The sequence below is a fragment of the Pongo pygmaeus genome, chromosome 1 (genome assembly GCF_028885625.2).
Source record: "Pongo pygmaeus isolate AG05252 chromosome 1, NHGRI_mPonPyg2-v2.0_pri, whole genome shotgun sequence".
Taxonomy (NCBI): Eukaryota; Metazoa; Chordata; class Mammalia; order Primates; family Hominidae; genus Pongo; species Pongo pygmaeus.
In genome coordinates, this window is record NC_072373.2 from 179745359 (window position 1) to 179766343 (window position 20985).

Consider the following 20985-nt stretch of genomic DNA (forward strand, 5'->3'; position numbering starts at 1 on the left):
AGGTTTCACTATGTTGGCCAGGCTGGTTTTGAACTTCTGACCTCAAGTAATCCACCCGCCTCAGCCTCCCAAAGTGCTAGGATTACAGGTGTGAGCCACGACACCCACACAAAGATAATGCAAATATTTCAATTGAAAAAAAAAATCATAATGGAGAAAAAAATATTTAAACCAGTGAGGAGAGAATGAATATATGGTCTGTCAAAACCATTTGAGTTAAAATTCAAACTGCTTTTAAAAAGTTCCTATATCAGGCCAGGTGTGGTGGCTCATGCCTGTAATCCCAGCACTTTGGGAGGCAGAGGCGGGTGGATCATGAGGTCAGGAGTTCCAGACCAGCCTGGCCGAGATGGTGAAACCCCTCTCTACTAAAAATACAAAAAAATTAGCTGGGCACAGTGGTGGGTGCCTGTAAACCCAGCTACATGGGAGACTGAGGCAGGAGAATTGCTTGAACCCAGAAGGCAGAGGTTACAGTGAGCCGAGATCATGCCGCTGCATTCTTGCCTGGGCGACAGAGCAAGACTCCATCTCAACAACAACAAAAAAAAAGTTTTTACATTTGCCGGGCGCAGTGGCTTACGGTTGTAATCTCAACTACTCAGGAGGCTGCAGCAGGAGGATCACTTGAATCCAGGAGAAGACTAGCGTGGTCAACATAGCAAAACCTTGTCTTTGATTTTTTTTTTAAGGTTCTACGTTTGCTTATATCTTTTCTTCTCTCTCTAATTGAAAAGAAAACGTAGTTTTTTGGCCGGAAGCGAAGGCTCATGCCTATAATCCCAGCACTGTGGGAGGCGAAGGCGGGCAGATCACCTGAGATCTGGAGTTCGAGACCAGCCTGGCCAACATAGTGAAACCCCGTCTCTACTAAAAATACAAAAATTAGCCAGGTGTGGTGGCACATGCCTGTGGTCCCAGCTACTAGGGAGGCTGAGGCAGGAGAATCACTTGAACCTGGGAGGCCGAGGTTGCAGTGAGCCGAGATTGCGCCACTGCATTCCAGCCTGGGCGACAGAATGAGAGACTGTGTCTCAAAACAAAAGAAAAAGAAAACATGCCTTTTTTTTTTAACTGTTTCATTATTTCTTACTGTTTCATTATTTCTTTGGTTAACACTCATCCTTTTGACCCTGAAGATCAAAAGTTGAAGCAGCATGAACTTTTTTTTTTTTTTTTTTGAGAAAGGGTCTGGCTTTGTCACTCAGGCTGGAGTGTAGTGGTGTGATCTGTGCTCACTACAACCTCCCCTTTCCATCCTCAAGAGGTCCTCCTACCTCAGCCTCCTGTAGCTGGGACTACAGGTGCGTGCCACCATGCTGGGCTAATTTTTGTATTTTTTGTAGAGTCTGGGTTTTACCTTGTTGCCCAGGCTAGTCTAGAACTCCTGGGTTCAAGCGACTCACACCCATTGGCCTCCCAAAGTGTTCAGATTACAGGCGTGAGCCACAGCGCCCCCCCAACTTGAAGGTAAAAGACTGCTCCAAAGTGGCTTAACCATGGCTAACTATCATAACCAACCTAAATTAGGGGGTACTGTGTGAGAGAAAATTGCTCCTGGATGCTGCAGCTGAGGTATCAACTCATAGTTAGCTTTAGAAGCTAGGGTCAGTTTGCCTAGATAACATTTTAGCAAAAATGTCTTTGCAAATTACACCGATTACCATGGCATTTTTTTTTTTCTTTTACAACAGAGTCTCTCTGTTGCCCAGGCTGGAGTGCAGTGGCGCGATTTCGGCTCACTGCAACCTCTGCCTCCCAGATTCAAGCAATTCTCATACCTCAGCCTCCCGAGTAGCTGGGATTAGAGGTGTGTGCCACCACGCCTGGCTCATTTTTGTAGTTTTAGTAGAGACAGGCGTTTCACCATGTTGGCCAGGCTGGTCTCAAATTCCTGGCCTCAAGGGATCCACCCACCTCTGCCTCCCAAAGTGCCAGGATTACAGGCGTGAACTACCAAGCCCAGCAAACATGGCATATTTCTTACAGCCTTCCCCACTAACCCCTCTCCTCAGAGTCATCACGAAACAAAACTTAAGCAGTTCACATGCCAGTTTCTGTGGAAAGCATCACTGGTCTAATTTAGTTTTATTCTGTGTTTCCATAGCACCTTAGGAAAATCAGTATTACAGAAGCACAGGGGTACTATATGTGAATTGCAAGTTTGCTTCTTTGCCCATCCCTCAGTAGACTCAATAAAGGCAGAAATGTGATCTTACTGTGTTCACTTCGTTGGTATCTGGAGGTCCAATCATAAGAGTGTTATCTCTGAAGTTAGACCTAGGTCATTGCTACCTTTTTTGTATGACAGTAATTAAGCAAGTAACTTAACATCAGTTTCCTCATGTGTAAAATAGAAATTATGATAATAACTTCATAATGATATGACTCTCTTAATGCCTGGTATGTGGCAGCACTTGTTAAGTGTTAGTCATTATTATTAATGGCTAAGTGAATGGAGCAGGCTAGGGTCTAAGTTTAAAGATAATACCCTTATTTGACTTCTCCAAACAAACTCTACTCATAAGGAGCATGAATGTGGTAGAATCAGCCCCAAACAAGACCTCTGTAAAAAAGAACAGGCCGGGTGTGGTGGCTTATGCCTATAATCCCAGAACTTTGGGAGGCTGAGGTGGGCAGATCACGAGGTCAGGAGTTCAAGACCAGCCTGACCAATATAGTGAAACCTTGTCTCTACTAAAAATACAAAAATTAGCCGGGCATGGTGGTATGCGCATGTAGCAGCTACTCGGGAGGCTGAGGCAGGAGAATCGCTTGAACCTGGGAGGTGGAGGTTGCAGTGAGCCAAGATCATGCCATTGCACTCCAGCCTGGGCGACAGAGTGGGACTCCATCTCAAAAAAAAAAAAAAAAAAAAAAAAAAAGTCAGTCTGGATAACATTAGGCACAATATACAGTTATGTTTGGTGATCAAAACAAGGTTGTATTCTGTATGAACTCCTGCAAGGGGATAGAACTAAAACATGAAAAGTAATTGCTACGAAAGCACTGTAGATCCTTTTGCTGATGTTTCAGTATTACTGTAAGATTTTAAAGTATGAGTACCCTTCAAAAGTGTTCTGTTTTCAGTAAGTTGTAATAGCTCACCTTATAACTTATGTGCAATAAAAATTCCCACTTGGCCGGGTGTGGTGGCTCACGCCTGTAATCCCAGCCCTTTGGGAGGCTGAGGCAGGCAGATCACGAGGTCAGAAGTTCGAGACCAGCCTGACCACCATGGTGAAACCCCGTCTCTACTAAAAATACCAAAATTAACTGGATGTAGTGGTGCGTGCCTGTAATCTCAGCTACTCAGGAGGCTCACACAGGATAACTGCTTGAACCTGGGAGATGGAGGTTGCAGTGAGCCGAGATTGCACCACTGCACTCCAGCCTGGGTGACAGTGCAAGACTCCATCTCAAAAAAAAAAAAATGCCGCTTGGCTGGGCTCGGTGGCTCATGCCTATAATCCCAGCACTTTGGGAGGCTGAGATGGGTGGATCACAAGGTCAGGAAATCGAGACCATCCTGGCTAACATGGTGAAACCCCGTCTCTACTAAAAATACATAAAAGTAGCCAGGCGTGGTGGCACACACCTGTAGTCCCAGCTACTCAGGAGGCTGGGGCAGGAGAATCCCTTGAACCCGGGAGGCAGAGGTTTCAGTGAGCCGAGGTCGCGCCACTGCACTCCAGCCTGGGTGACAGAGCGAGACTCTGTCTCGAAAAAAAAAAAAAAAGAAAAGGGGTTTTAAATGTAATATTCATAGTTCTATGAGTGAAGGATTATCTTCCTCTTCTAAGAATTTGCGGAGTAGTTAATTGCCTAAAATAGGGTCTTTTACGTGTTAGACACTCAATAAATATGGTTGAAAGAATGAATGGGGAAAAAATGAATGACGTGTCGAGGTCAAAGAACTAGCAAGTAGTGAAACAGGGATTCAGATCTGGCTTTATGACTCCAAAGCAGTTTAAAGCCATAAATATTATGCTTGTCAACTTACCCTCTTCCACAGCTATCCAGGAATTGTAGAACTAGACAAAATTGGTGTTCTAAAGTAGTCTGGCAGTCAAACTGGTCCTGGCAAACCTGTTTGCAAAGTTATTACACAAGTCTGCCAGTCAAGATCAAGAAATATATCTAAGGAATTGCATAAAGGCAAGCACTAAAAATATTAAACATATGCATAGATTCATATGTAAAGGTAAAGGAAGATCTATATAATAATCAAGACTTCGGGAACTCTCAGCTCCTTAGCCTAGCATTTGAAGCCCTCCATAATGGAGGTCTTTAACATTGTTAAGGTTTTCTCTGTCACAAACCTTTCTTCACATCACCTTACACTTCTTCCTCATTGCTTTCTAACACGTTTCTTAATATTCCCCCATCTTCATTTCTGAACTGTTCTATGTCTGAAATCATCCTCCGTATCTACTTATCAAATTATTGTCCATTTTTCTTTGTAGTACTTTAAAGTATTCTCCCTTCTCCACAATCTTAACATCTTTTCGAACCTCTCTGAGGTCAGTGATTTCTATCTTTTATTCCTGTATTATTACAGATAATAGGAATCAAATAATTATAGAGTGAATGAATGAGCGGTAAACTTCTAGCAGGCAGGAGTCTTGTTTACCTTGTATCACCCAAGCAGCCTAGCCTTTTGGGAGATAGGATGCTCAGGTTTGAAGAACATAGAATCAAATATAGGTTAGGGGCTGGGTTCTACCTCTTTGTAGCTTGATGACCAGGGACAATTAGTTCCACCTCTTTGTAGCTTGATGACCAGGGGCAATTAACCTTTCAGAAGTATAATTTTGTGAGTAAAATGAAACCTCAGGCTAAAAAAATGATAATCAGTAGTTCTTTGTATGCAGTTCAGAATATGCAGAAGTATTTCTTGAATCTTTATACAGTTGAATTGAATCACCTTCTAGTGTGCTACTTTCCAAGGGATATACTGATAAGTAATCAGTTATTATAAAAACATATAGTCTAGAATTCAGGGTATCCACACATGAAACAAAGCAAACTGTACAAGACAATAAAGTATGTAATATAGGAATTCAGAGGAGAAGAGAAGGTCATTAGTAAACCCAAGTAGAGGCCTGAAAGGTGATCTGAAAGCTGTGCAGTATTTGGAAGGGAGCAAAGGAAAGGAGGATGAGAACAATATGAACAAAGATTGTAGTGAGCATGTTTTTGACATGAGGGGATGTCAGACAAGCTCTAGAGAAAAAGCCACATTTTGGAGAATAGTTGTACAATAGATCTACCTTTGAAAGGCCTTCAAACCTCAAGAAGTCTTTCCATTACTCGCCACATCTGTCCTTAAATTCATTCAACATATATATATTGATCATTGACCCCATCTATTGTTTGAGCCTCATTTCCCAGTAGACTTCTCTCACACAGCCTTCACTGCAGTCACATTGAGCTTTTTGCTGCTTCCTGATTGTGGTCATTTTTCTGCCCTTCCCACCTTTAATGCCTCAGTAGCATTTGGCGTAACTGATCCCACCCTCCTATTTGAAACAGTTATTTCTTTTGGCTCCCTTATACTAGACTTTCTTGATTTTTCTCTTCTGTCACTGATGATTTATCAGTCTCCTTTAAACTGACTCATTCTCCTCTGCTTGATTTCAAATGACTGAAATGCCCTCGGGTTCCATCTTGGCCTCTCTTTTGTCTGTGTCACTTATTTTTCTAGGTGATTTGTTTTGGCCACGAAGCCTAAAAACTGACTATATGCTACTGACTCTCCTGCTCTGGGCTCTCTTACTTGACCTTTGAGTCTTATATTCAACTCTACATGACAATTTTTTTTTTTTACTGTCTAATAGACATCTCAAAACATCTCAATGGTCATCTCAAACTTTGAACGAAAACTTCACTCTCAATTTCTCCACCTCACCTGCCACTACTCTACTTTTTCTTGTTAAATGTGATTCCATTCTCCTATTTTCTTAGGCCAGAAACCTTGGGGTTGTGTTTTTCTCTCACACTCCATCAGTAAGTGGTCAGACTTCCACCTCTAAAATGTATTCTGAACTTGACAGCTTTTCATCTATGCCTCTACCACCTTAGTCCAAGCTACTATCACTTCTTTCCTGAACCAGCCTCCTGTCTGCTCTCCCTACCCCCAGTCTTTGCTCACTGTGGCCAGAGCAGCCAGAATAATCTTGTATGAATGTAAATGTAAGTCATATCTTACTAATTCCCTTTATAAAATGTTCCAGGGGCGGGCCGGGCACTGTGGCTCACACCTGTGATCCCAGCACTTTGTGAGGCTGAGGTGGGCGGATCACGAGGTCAGGAGTTCAAGACCAGTCTGACCAACATAGTGAAACCTCATCTCTACTAAAAATACAAAAATTAGCTGGGTGTGGTGGCGCATGCAGCTCCTTAGCACCTGGAACAATGCAAGTCATCAAGTTCATGTTGATAAATAAATGAATAAAATCAAAGTCTTAACTCCCATGGTAGTTTTCCAGAAGGCAACATTTCTGTGTGAGATACAAAGATGAATAAGACTCTTGCCTTCTAGAAATTCACAATTCATTCATTATTCAATAAATATCTGTAGTGTGCCACACATTATGCTTAATTTCTTTTCTTTCTTTTCCTTTTTTTCTTTTTTCTTTCTTTCTTTTTTTTGAGACAGCGTCTCCCTCTGTCGCCCAGGCTGGAGTGCAGTGGTGCCATCTCAGCTCACTGTAACCTCCACCTTCTGGGTTCAAGTGATTCTCCTGCTTCAGCCTCCCAAGTAGCTGGGACCACAGGAGCCCAGCATGACACCCAGCTAATTTTTTTTGTATTTTAGTAGAGACAAGGTTTCACCATGTTACCCGGGGTGGTCTCGAACTCCTGAGTCCAGGCAATCAGCCCGCCTTGGCCTCCCAAAGTGCTGGGATTGCAGGCGTGCACCAGTGCACCCAGCCCATTATGCTTAATTTCTAAGGATGTAATGACAAAGGTCCTTGCTTCAAGAAATTCTATTTTAGTTGGGTGTGATTTCCTTTTATTTTGATTAGCAATATTTCGTGATACATATATTGGTGCTTGCTAAGTATAGTCTATAATTAACCTGTGAACGCTATGGAAGACAATAGGGCAGACAGATTATCTGCCTAATTCTTTTTTTTTTTGACACAGAGTCTCACTGTGTTGCCCAGGCTGGAGTGCAGCGGCACAATCTCAGCTCACTGCAACCTCCACCTCCCGGGTTCATGCCATTCCTCTGCCTCAGCCTCCCAAGTAGCTGGGACTACAGGTGCCCGCTACCACACCTGGCTAATGTTTTGCATTTTTAGTAGAGACGGGGTTTCACTGTTTTAGCCGGGGTGGTCTTGATCTCCTGACCTCGTGATCCACTGGCCTCAGCCTCCCAAAGTGCTGGGATTACAGGCGTGAGCCACCGTGCCCGTCCTATTTGTCTAATTCTAATCTTTATGTTGTGTGTGTATTTGTCACATAGTTACAGATGGGCAAAGGAGGAAAGTTGAAGGCTAAAACCATGGAGCACACCCAAAATATTTCCTGGTACCATAGGCATGGCAAAATTACACTTGAGACAGGCAGTAGAAATTATTCAGGCATACTGATGATAGGTCTTTATTTTCAATGCTGATGAAAATAATATTTCTAATATTAGTTTAATACTAATTTAATATTAGTTTAATACTTCTGTTATTCTGTAACAGCTATTTCACTTGTATTTGAACCAGAGTCTTTGAGTATACATTTTAGTAGCATATTTGGAATTTGATATAATTGACAGTTCCAGGAGGAGATAAAAATAGAACCATGACTTAACGTTTCTTAATTTTTGTCACTAATTTCATATACTCTTCATGGTTCTGATAAATTTCTAAATTTTGGAACTTTGTTATAGGCTTTACAAAATGTTGCTATGATTTCTCCAGTTTCTAAATTCTGTGTATTACTGAGTCCTAAGTGAAAGCACAATTATTTTGAATGAATTTTTACATAGCAATTAAAGTTCTGTAGATTTCAGTATCTTCTGAATTTTGACTGAAATCAGATTCTATTATACCACATTCATGAATATAAATAATAGTTTCATACTTCTGTTATTCTAGAACAGCTATTTCACTTGGAATTGAACCAGAGTCTTTGAATATACATTTTAGTAGCATATTTGGAGTTGATATAATTGACAGTTTTGTTGGAGGAGATACATATGCAGATATTATGAATTAGCATATGACTTGTAGAAACTTCTTAAATATACAAAGCATTTAGACTTGAAATTTAAAAACACCTTGGTAGAGAAAGAGTTAACAGGTTAGCTCCCCTTGGTTGTTCTCAGTGTGTTCTCTTGCCTTTAGGAGCTGAAAATATGATAACATTGGGCCCGGACATGCCTGTGTGGAGGTTAGGGTACTCCTGGGGTTTTTGCAGCTAGCTGTAGAGCAAGCTAGAACTTGTTCATCTCTAAGTTCCTTGTTTTTCTTTCAACCCTTTCAGTGCCCTGCAGGAGTCATTAAATCAAAACTTCATGCTGATCATCACCCACCGAGAAGTCCAGCGGGAGTACAACCTGAACTTCTCAGGAAGCAGTACTATTCAAGAGGTGAGTTATGTCTCACAGCTAAGAAATAAAGGTAGCTCATTATAGCTAATGTTGACCCTGTTAAAGAGGGCTTATCTGTTCTGGTTGGAAATTCTCTTTATGTTTCATTATTGGGTTCTTAAATTTTAATTAACTGGAGCATCAATGATTACTGTAGATATACTAAATGACTTGACCTAGAAAGATGTAAATGGGAACTCTTGATAATTTTTGAACTAGTCAACTTGAAACGCTGCTTAAAAATAACTGATTATTATGTAATATATTTCATGGTTTTATAGTCATTGTTCAAAATACTACTTTGGAAATTGTTGACAACATTCATTTTGGAGGATGCTTATATTTTATTTGAAAGGTTGCTCTCAAATAATTATTTATATTGTGTACTCTGCCTATTTCTAAAAGGAATTTGAGGGGACTTTTCTTATGCAGCTCCATCCTGCCCTTGGGCAGTATGCCTAAGATGCTGTTGGAGACTATCTTTTAGCTTAGAATATGAGAAGAGTCTATTTATAGTGTCAGTATTTTCTTCAACACGACCAACCAGGGCCACTGTTTCAAAAGAGAACTCCCACAAGAGAGAAGAGGTACCTTCTTGGTATGCCTTGGGCCCCACCCACCTAAAAGCTGGTAATTCTATCTCCATGGAGGATGGGGGGAACATTTAAGGCTATGACAGGACTTGTGTTTAGAAACATTGAAATGATGACTATGTTGCATTATACCTTATAAGTTATGAAAGCAACAGTCATTTGTCTACTAATTTTTCTAAAGAGAATCATGCTTAATCTTGGATTATTTTATAATTTTTTTCTTAGACTTTAAAATAATCACTTAATGTCATTTTGAAAGAACCAGTTTTCACCATAGTGTTTTCTTTCAGAAATATATGAACTGTTTCTGTAGACTATTAATGGTTTCCTTTTTTATATTGTGTTAATGAATTTCAGCTTCTGAATTTGACATGAATAACTCATTGCTTTAAGTTTATTTTCTTCATTGATTACTTGAATAGTTTGTTGACTCTAGAAACTAAACTCTTTAAAATTTTTTTCTGATCTGATTCCTAAACTGAATTGTAGGTTTTCATTATTTAATTTTTTTTCAGGATTTTAAATATGTGTAAATGGTAATTTCATTTTCAACCTCCATAATGAGTATTTTATTCTCTAAATTAAAAAACTTAATTCCTTGAAGAATCATTTGTGTTTTTCTGGTAGAAATAATCTTTTGCTGTGGCTCCATCTCCGAGTTATTATAGCATCTGAAATTTTACAGGATAGTAAAATCTAAATTGTGTATGTGAATATAATGAAACAAGGAAATTTAGATTTAAAATAACTTCAGTTTAATCAACATAACAAAGATAAGAGGTAAATTCATTTTATTGCTGACTTGAAAATTGAAGAATAGTATAATGCATGATGAATAAATATAGTTTGCCTTTTTTTCCTTTGGGGTTGAATTTTCTAGCCATAATTTTGCTGCCACCCTCTCAAACCCCCACCCCTAGTTTCTGTTATTTGAGTGTGTTTCAGCTTTCTCCCACAAGAGGGCAGAAAGGACTATTCAGCAGATAGCCTAAAAATGCCATTCAGTGTTTTCAAATTAGCTTCTCTTATATTAACAAAAAGGAGCATAATGGCCAAGTTATTGTTTGATTTACAGATAATTGGCATATTGCAGGGAGGAGACTTAATTTCACCCTTTTAAATTAAACAGGGAGATTTAAAAAGACATAAAATATTCATTAATGTTCGGTGATTATAAAGTAGTGGCATATATTTATTTTGCCTTTATTACTGTTTCGATGGGAAAATACTGCAAATATTTCCGAAATCGAGTTGGCCATACTGACAAGTTGAAATGTTTAAGCAGCGTTAATGCAATCTGCTCACACCTGATATCCTGTGCAGAATGATTCAAAATGACTACATCAATTATTAAAAGAAATATTTAAAATTCTGTAAATGTGCCATTGTGTGCCACAGTTGACTGAAACTGTTCTCTGTGGCCTGCTATTTGGGTTATCAAATATATCTTAAGCTTCAAGGACTTAAAAACAGTAAATCTTTTTTATACCATTTTCTAAATGTCATTTTAAAAATGTTTCAGAAATATTTTTGCAAAGACAGATATTCTTATGTATTTCTTGTCAAGAATTTGATTTCGTCTCCTTTTTCCTTTTTTTCTCTTTAAGTTATTTTAAAATAATATTTTTAAATGCTAGTTTTCCAGGAACAAATAAATGCAGTTGCTACTTGTGTCACTTGCTTCTCTGTGAGTAGACAGGTACACATAGGCTGTTTTATTCTGTACAACTTAGATAAAGGATGTGGGACCTCTCTGGGCCTAGTTCTGTGACTTTTCTGCTTCAACTTGTGGAACACCTGTGATGGAGGGGGTAGTTTCAGGTGAAGGACAAGGTGCCCTTATCTACAGCTATTCAATCCACAATGACACTTAAGTATGTACATTTTTTCTTGTTGCATGATTGGAAAGTTAGTTTGATTGCATCAAGATAAAAATATAATTGTGAAACTATTTTATTTTATAATGCTAGTATTTGTCTTTTATTAATGTGAAAGCTTAATGATACCATATGTGCTAAATTGTAAATTAATCTGTCTCACCAGTTTCAGGAATTTCTTTTCAGTATTAATAGGTCCAAGAATAAATCCTGACTAATATAATTGAGGGAAAGGAAAAAATGTTCAAAACACAAAAGTTCCTGGTCATTTTTTAGTGTATTATATATATATATTTTTTTAAATTTTTGAAAGCCTTGCATTTTTAAAAGAAAACTTTGCACTATTTTTCACCCAGAGGGAAATTTCTATTAAATGAAATAGGATTGAAAAAGGCACTATGATTTCAACTTTTAATTAGAACAAAGTACATTTTTTAAAAATACTGAGTTAGAAAATAGAACTAAAATGCAGTTTGAATTTCAAATAAACTATTCAATGACCATATGGTCATTGCAAGTTAATGGTGATAAACCAAGAGTTGTACAAGTGTTTGTTCATTCTGGCTTTGTGGTCTGCTGCCTCACAATGCGTGACTTGTGTCCTTTAGGTGCTCTAAATTTTAATTTAAGCCAGTTAGTTATTGAGGGTTTTCATTTTGATTTTGTTTTTTAAAAACTCTGTACAAATCCTTCCACTTACATTATCCTCCTAGTTGAGGAGAAAGCAGTGACAGTATAAAAAGGTCAGAATGGAGAGAGTTGCAAGTAGTCTTAAAGACGAAAGACCTTTTCTCTTTTCCATTATGACCAAACAGCTTGTAAAAAATATCAAAGAATGTGACAGTAACTCTGTGATAGTCTGTCTTTTCAACCTTTTTGGGTCCTAAATTAACTATTTGTCACACTTTAAAATTGTGAGTTTCCTTAAATTTAAACAGGCTTACCTTATTTTAATGAATTTTTTTTAAGCTGAGAATTCAGATTTGTCAACAGTTTATTGTGCAGATTCTAGTAATTCTCACTAATACTATTAAAGATCTGTGGTTACAAATGCACTTGGGGTGGGTTAAATTAAGGGGAAAAAAAGATTGATTTGCTTTCAGCAAATCCAAAACCCAGGTGTGGAAAAGGATATGAAGTCTCTGAAATCCGGCCAACTTTTCTTGGAAACTGATTCTTTGTTATCGGCCTTACTACTGCAGAAGCTTCTGTTAGGCAAAATATTGTTTTCTTTGTAGATGTCATATAAATTTAAGGAATATACACATGACCCAGAATAACAATAAGAAACCTAAGTATTTTTAGTGCAGAATCATGGAGTATTACTTATCTGTTACAGCAAGAAGCATGATGAATAGCTATTGGAATTATTTAAATCCTCTTCCAAGTTTCACTTTACCCCAGAATTCTCACTGTTCTTATTAATGTTGATTTAGTTCTTAATGGCATGAAAGGGGGAAATTGGCAACCTATAAAGATATATCTTGCAGGGAATAGTAAAACATTTCAGTACTATTACGGCGTTGTACAAAGTAGTGATTAAGTGGGAAGCCAATAGAGTTGAATTAGTCTCAGGAACTGAATGAACTAAATACATAGATTATACCCATCCTTAAAAATAATCTTGGCTAAATAATCATAAGGCGAACTCTGATTCTGAACATTTGAACCTAATGTCGGATTTTGTGTGTTTTGTCTATTTTTCTACTTGCTACTTTCTTAACTTGCTTGACTAGCGTATATTTTGGACTATTCTCCTTTAATGCTGGTGGCCAGTAACAGTAATTAAAATATGTAGTCTTTCACAGATTGTACTAATTATTGATGTTCTAGTAGTGGGTTGACTATAACTCCTTAACTAACATGACCTTTCTGTAAATGTTTTAAAGTATTGGGTGTTTTTTTGGTTTGTTTGTTTTGTTTTCCAGTATGGGGAGGGTTGGGGTTGCTGGCACAGAACTGAAGTAAGAGTAGGGTAACTGAGAATGTGCATATGCAAGAGGGTAAATTAAGTTGTGTGCTTATTTAATTAAAAGTGTAAGTGGTTTGTTTTTACTGCAAGATAAATGGCATATATTGGATCAATTAGAATGAACCAATTTAATTAACATATATTATAGTTTGATTTTTTAAAATTTGAAATCATGAATGACATTTTAGCAAGAATGAAAGAGATAATTTCTTCTGCAACTGGGCAGTGAATTCAAGCCTTTATTCAGCTTTCAGAAAAGATGATTATGCATCTTTTAAATATGCATATATATTATTAGTTTCAAGTTGCATTTGAAAACAGATCTGTTGAAATTGTACCACTTCAAATGAATAAATCAGTAGGGATCATTTTATAAATATTGAGGTTTCCTGTGATTCTTAATAAATTATCCCCTGAAGTAATAAATTTAATATTTATAATGCAGCTCTTTGGAACTGACAAGTCTTTTCCCCTCTCTGGAAGTATTTTAGAATAATCTGGATTGGATATCTTTTTTGGCCCATATAAGTATTTGTCTACCTGCATTTCAAGACGATAGAAGCAATGACATTTTAAGAATTAAGAACAATCTTTAGCCTTTTGTTACTTAAGATATGTGTATCAAACATGATAGCTGACCACATTTCATAATCTGTGATTTATGTGTTGGTAGTTTTGAAATGCCTGTGTTAAGAGAAATTACGTTCAGTTATCAGAAACTAATAAACGTAAGATTTTTTTATATGCAAGAAAAGGCAGAGAGTAAATAATTGCACTGGTGACCAATACTGTAATAATCCTGTTTTACAATATGCACTTGACAGGTTGTAATAGTGCTAATTGAAGAGACTAATTCACACTTGCTTCATTCTATTCAAAGGCAAAATCAGCAGCTTGTTTTGCTTTTGACCAGATGGTCCTCATGAACACCTACTGTGCACTTTAAGTGCTTTACTAGAATTACAAAGGCCGGGGGCTGCGTTCGACTCCAAATGATTTGAGAAGAGAGAGAGAGAGGGGGGAAAAGAACCTCTGTGCTCAATGGATTTGGTGCAAGTAAATTAATTCTAGTGGACCCATTACACACTGAGCCCCCTTTTCAAAGCTCTGAGCCTCCTCGCTTGCTCTGTAGCAATGAGAAAGAGAAAGGCAGATTACTGCAAACAGAAATAAAAAAAAAAAGGAGGGGTATGAAAGGGAGAAAAGAGGCCTTGAAGCCTTTCATATCATTTGAGTTTTTCAAGTGCGTTATTTTTGGGGAGGGTGGATGTATGAAAAGCCAATTGGAGTTTTTTTTGTTTTAAAGTGCGCTATTTAAGCACCATGAATATAGGCGCAAGAGCAACAGTTGACTGAGTTTACTGTGGTGAAGCTTTGTGTCCGAGGATGAATCAAATTCATTATACTCAACTCTTTGTGTTTTAACATGAATGTAGGGTTAGTTTCACAAGACTGTGTCTGTTTAGGATAATTATAATTTAATATTTTCCTTTCATAAAGTTATCACTGTAGATGTCTAAAATTTTAATCAAAGCAGATTTTGTACATTGACTTTGAAGCACCCTGACAGTTTAAAATTCAAAGGAAAGCTTTTTTAGATTTCAAAAGAAAAGAAAGGCTCATTCTAATGGCATTGAAGCAGAGATTATTATAACTAATTAGAAGTCACACATCTGTTAGCTTTTGGTTTGTGACTTACTTATGTATTTTTTGAGTAAAATATATACTTTAAAAATATATTGCTGTTATTGTGTGAACCTAAAGGGATAAAATGCACTTAAAAGAGAACCATTTATTTGAGCCCACCATTTTTTGCAAATCTCTAGATGGTCCTATAAAAGTATGTAATGTAATAAAGTACATTAAGTGTGAATTGCAGTTGTATAATTAATAATCTTAATTTGGAATATGCTTTCAAACAATATTTTCACACAGTTCTGTTATCATAATTCTGATTATTAACCAAAGTTATTAGATAAAAAAAACCTGTCCAGTTTGTACAAATTTATAGTTATTCCTTATCCTTAAAGCTGTTCGTGTATAGTACTGTAATTTGGAATACTAACACTGTGAAATAATTAGTTCTTATTGTAAACTATGTGGGTTAGGATACAAGGAATCAAATTTAGGAATATACATCACCTGCTTTTTATGTTTTTGTAGTTCTAAATTTAATTCTTGTGATATATTTTAGTGGCATTGTTTACTTTTGTTTGATGGCATATATTACCGCCACCATGTTCCAGTTCATTTTAATTATAGCTATTATCAAAGAATACAACAAAATCATACCAATAGTGCATCATGATAATTGTAAATGTTTCATAGTCTTGTTAAAGTTTGGATCGTCTCTTCAAATTAATGTCTAGAATTTATATTTTAAAAGGCATATTGCATCAATAAGCTTTTTATGTCAATAAGTTTTAATTACATTTTTAGAAAATAAAACACAGAAATGCACAAGCAACCCCAAAAATCTTTTTTATATCTTAAAGACTTCATTTAAGAGGGTAGCATGCCTTTTATATATTTAAAATAAAATTTGATTCATATTAATGTACTCATACTTTGGGAGTGCTCATTCAAATGTAAGTTATAGGGTGAGGAGGGATATAAGGAGAATTCCCAAACCTTCCACCAGCAAAATATACAATTAAATTTGTAAGTAATGAGGCATTAATGAATTAATATCCTTGGGGAGAAAAGCATTTCAAGAAAAAATATGAAAGATTAAGAAAAACTCACTGCAAAAAAATTTTTGCAGCAGACCATTTAAAATAAAGGTAAAGGTACTAGATTTCTTTCTTGTAGGTACAATAAAAAGCTATCTTTAAAGCCAGAACCTCAGTTAGCAGAAGTGGATTGATCATGACCATGTAGTCACTTACTTAGATGGGGCTGATTCTTTGGTTTCACAGAGACAGTGCTCCTCATGCATGAAGAAGAGGTTTTTCTTTTTCAGTATTAAAATATTAACTCCTAGATTCCTGAATGCCAGAGACAAGGTTATTTTCCTAGGGTATGTGTTGGGAAAGGCTATAATTTCTTCATAGATGTGGTAAGTACCACATTACTTAAGCTGAGAACTATTTTAACATTTAACTATCTTCTAGTCCTAAGATAAGAAATAGTAACCAACCTCTTCATTCCTCCCCAACCCTCTGTAAAACAAACAAACACACACACAAGAAATTAAACCAAAGGATGGGTAAGTGAATAGAAAGTGCTCATAAATATAAGCTGGACCAAGACTTGGCATATTAGGATAAGGCCTGCATGTAGAAAATTATTTACATGTTTATCTTTATATGCCAAAGGTTATTTGGTTACAACCTCTTAAAACATCTGGTTATGTTAATTTTTCTTTTGTCTAATGTGTCTTGTGTATGACTCAGTGTTATACAGTTAAGGAGTTTTTCTTTTTCAAACATACTTTTTGTGATAAATGTTCTTTTAAAAAATCCTGCTGCTCAATATAGGGCTATAGTATAGTACCTTATTACCCTCAATGTGTTCCTATTATTATTTTGAAAAACTATTTTTTTTAGAGAAAAAAGATTTTAAAAGCTTGTAGTAAACATTTTATATAAATGACAAAATATATTCCTTGCTTTGTGGTCATTGCGTGACCAGACAGTAGAGTACTGGATTGTTCTAGGGTTTTACAGCTGCAAGGCAAAAGCATCTGCTCATTGCAAAGCCGGCATTGTTTAATTTTGACACTGACTTTTCCATGAGTCTTGTACCAAGCACTGGATTAGATGCCACTAAGATGAAATTTGTTTTAAGTTGCTCCCAAAGTGCAGCTGTTCCTATATACGGCCTTGTAGCTTAACCAAAACAGACAGACATAGGATCAATCAGAATCTTTGTACAGGGTCACCTCAGTAGGCTAGGGGGGCCCAGAGAGAGAATGTTAATGATATTATTTATCATGAATAACTGCAAAATTAGTTTCTGGGCTTATTTAATGTCTATAGTACAGCCCCCCACCTTTTAAAAGCAATAGAACTGTTATTAAATATTTAGCTTTTTAAACTGGATTATCATGGCTAAGTATTAGAGTGCCCCTGTATGCATTAGGCAGTATTCTTCCACAATCAATTGCAAGAAAAATGATTAGTTTATTGGTCACTAAAGTAGTGATTGGCTGAAAATAAGACCTATTCTAAAATTGTTTGCTAAAATCTTGAAAAGTGGACATTTTTATAGAATGATAATTTTTCTTTAATGTTTCAAGTGAATGAAAAATGAAAGAGCACCTCACTTCCCAGGTTTCCTGGGATTGTGTGAATTTCTACCCAGCTGGTCCAAATTGATTGATACAGGGCCAAATATTTGTCTGCCTACATTTCAAAGTCTATAATTTGCTAATGAATTGTGGTAATAATCTTTCATCCTACATGAAAGATTTAGCCAAACAATTTGCTAAGTATATATTTTGATCATAAAATTTTTGGACTTACACCAAGCTTTACATCTACTTTACAGCTAATGCATGGGGGTGGAGGGAGGGCAGCAGGAAAAATAATACTGAACATGGACACTTGATGGAAAAGAATGAAGGAAGCGTGAGGAAAGAAGGTACTTTGGAAAAAAATAATACTGGGAAAGTCCCATGAGTGACAGAGGGAAACCAATTCTGTTTGTACTTAGAGTTCAAAATAGAATTAAAACAAAATGCCAGTACAGTTTTAGTCTGCAGTATCCAGAGATATATGGTATCCATTTAGATGAAGACTAGGAAGGAATCTTTTTCTGTTTTGGCTACAGCTATTCCATACATTGATTATGATTATAATTTCCTAAAAACTTGATGCTGCAAAGTCAAATGCCCACAAAGTTTAAGTAATTGAGGCATAATAATCAAAGGCAAATGTTTGTTGGGGTTGATTAAAAAGAATCTAATGAAGAAATAAATGTGACTTGACTAATTCCAGAAGAAGCTGAGACAGTAACCTAGTAAAGCTTTTGACATGACTGTAGGCACCCACGAGAACATTTTCTCCCTCCAAAACAAGGAAAGACTATATAAAGGAAAATTAGGCTTGTTTCTGGGAGGATATGTAGCATTAAGTTACCTTTGCTTGGGAAAGTGTAAACCTTATTTTTTATATATTTTGGGAGAGGAGCTTAAGATATACTCCAGAGGAAATCCAGGATTACACTATGGAATGAGAGAGCTAGGCAATGTTCAAAATAAGATTCTATCTTACACATGTAATACCTCTTCCATTGTTAGAAATCAAGGTGCCATGATTTCCTATTTGACTTATGTAATTTGAATTGTTTTCAAGTTGTCCATGTGGAGAATCTTAAATAATATTGATAGAATTTCCCTTGCCTAGCCATTTAATACCAAGTAGTTAAAAAAAAAAAAAAAAAAAAAGCCGAGCACAGTGAATCACGCCTATAATCCCAGTACTTTGGGAGGACGAGGTGAATGGATCACTTGAGGTCAGGAGTTCGAGACCAGCCTGGCCAACATGGCAAAACCCTGTCTCTACTAAAAGTACAAAAATTAGCCAGGCGTGGTGGCGGGTTCCTGTAATCCCAGCTACTCAGGAGGCTGAGACAGGAGAATCACTTGAACCCAGGAGGCGGAGGTTGCAAGTGAGCCAAGATCCCGCCACTGCACTCCAGCCTGGATGACAAGAGCGAGACTCTGTCTCAGGGAAAAACAAAAACAAAAAAACTTTGTCTTATAGAGAGAAATCATATATATTATAAAAGAGATGGACCCTCCATTTTATAGATTTTAAAGATAAGGAACTTTAGAATTTTTATATACCTGTGGGATCTCTTAAATGTATAGTTAAATGGCACATTTCCAGAGGATTAATTTGTATTCATTTATATAATTCCCCTTTTGTTCTCTGCTGGAAATAAGCCTCCTTTAGATGTTAGTACAGTGGATGTCTATTCAAGGTGGCACCACTGGACGATTTTTTTTTTTTTTTTTTCTTGAGTGCAATGGTACAATCTCTGCTCGCGGCAACCTCCACCTCCCAGGTTCAAGCAATTCTCCTGCCTCAGCCTCCTGAATAGCTGGGGTTACAGGTGCATGCAACCATGCCTGGCTAATTTTTGTATTTTTGGTAGAGATGGGGTTTCACCATGTTGGTCAGGTTGGTCTCGAACTCCTGACCTCTGGTGATCCACCTGCCTCGACCTCCCAAAGTGCTGGGATTACAGGCTTGAGCCACCACGCCCAACCAACAATCTTTAAAGTGTTTAGGAAAGTTAAGAATCTATGTGTAACTAGAGCTTTGTTCAGATGAATAGAAAATTTTGTTTTACACATTTACTTTCTCAGCCTCTTCTATTTTGCTGACAGTTAAAATCTATCAATTTAATACACACCATAATTTTTTTTTTTGAGACAGCCTCGCTCTGTTGCCGAAGCTGGAGTCCAGTGGCACTGTGTCGGCTGCCTGCAACCTCCACCTCTTGGGTTCAAGCAGTTCTCCACCTCAGCCTCCCGAGTAGCTGGGACTACAGGTGCCCACCACTACACCTAGTCAATTTTTTTTTTTTTTTTTTGTATTTTTTAGTAGAGATGGGGTTTCACCATGTTGGCCAGGCTAGTCTCGAACTCCTGACCTCAGGTGATCCGCCCGCCTCGGCTTCCCAAAGTGCTGAGATTGCAGGCGTGAGCCACCAAGCCTGGCCTACATGCCATAACTTTTTGTAGGTATATTGTTATCACGTTATGGTAGTTACCATAGCAAATACTTAATAAAGTTTTGGTTTGGAGACCTTTGTGGGGTTTTTTTCCCCTGGCTATAGTGTTATAGAAGAGATCCATAATCATTACTATGAAGGAAAACTTATAAAGAAAATCACATTTAAATAAAATTAATTATAAGTGAGATAATTAGTAAGATTCCTGATTTTTTTAATGAAAACTCAATTTCAAGACCAAATATTAGAGTTATAGGTTATGTAGTTGAAATTCAAAATATGCTATTAGCATTTGTTTCTAGTCCTTTTGGTGTTCTGTTATCAAAGGCACATTATATTTACATGCCTGCCTTTTCCTAATGAAAATGTGAAATAATTCCTCCTAAGAGGTATGTTTATAATGTCCTATAATTATCATCATCATAAGAAAAGCATATCATTTAAATATCAGTTCATTGCTGTTGAATTGGAGATGTTTCCCTTATTCTTTATATCCTAAACAAGGAAATCTTAATAAGGCATTTTTAATGGCTGCTATTTTTTTGCTAGTCAGTTTTTTTTATAATGACATATATACATATAGATCACTTTGCTTGAAATTTGAAATATCAGAAATATAGTAAATATCTTAAAAGTCTTGATTTCTGTTGATAATTCTTATTTCAAATATTGATTCTAAAATTTGGTCATTATGTGGGAATTTAGAAATCTCATGTGCTTCAATTGAACCATTTATGTGGGTGTGTGAGAGAGAGGGTGTGTGCTGGTCTGTAGGCAGTGACTGTATAAGTAAATGTGTAAATATGTTGCTATGAAATGTAAGTAATCTTTTAATCCTTAAGATATTACTTAAAGGGCTCAGGGTTGAAATAGTGTTTTCTGTTGCCATGGTGTTTGAATTTCTATAAATCAGTTTTTTTAATGAATATTAAGGAATTTTATTTTTTATCTTAAAGTAGACTTTTACCTTATATGCATATGCTACAATAAGATTGTAAAAGTAAATTATATATACATAACAAGGCTTTCTAATACATAAGATTTTATAATATTGAGAGATAATAAATGTAAATGGTACTAATTTGATGTCATTAGCTTTACTTGTGTTAAGTGAATTAAAATTCCATATGGGTATTAAGACTGTGGAACCAGCATAAAGACAGACAGATAGATTAGTGCACTAGAATTGAGAACCTAGAAAGAAACCCTTACATTTATGGTCAATTAATTTTCAGCAAGATTACCAAGAAAATTCAACATATGGTG

At 36.7% G+C, this 20985-nt stretch overlaps 1 protein-coding gene across 1 annotated transcript in view; it reads left to right on the forward strand.

The window, feature by feature from the left end:
- FAF1 (Fas associated factor 1) overlaps positions 1-20985 on the forward strand; it is a 534220-nt gene that overhangs the window by 254177 nt on the left and 259058 nt on the right. The window contains exon 7 of the mRNA XM_054488490.2: positions 8488-8593. Coding sequence (XP_054344465.1) covers positions 8488-8593 — 106 coding nt within the window. The remainder of the gene's footprint in view (positions 1-8487; positions 8594-20985) is intronic.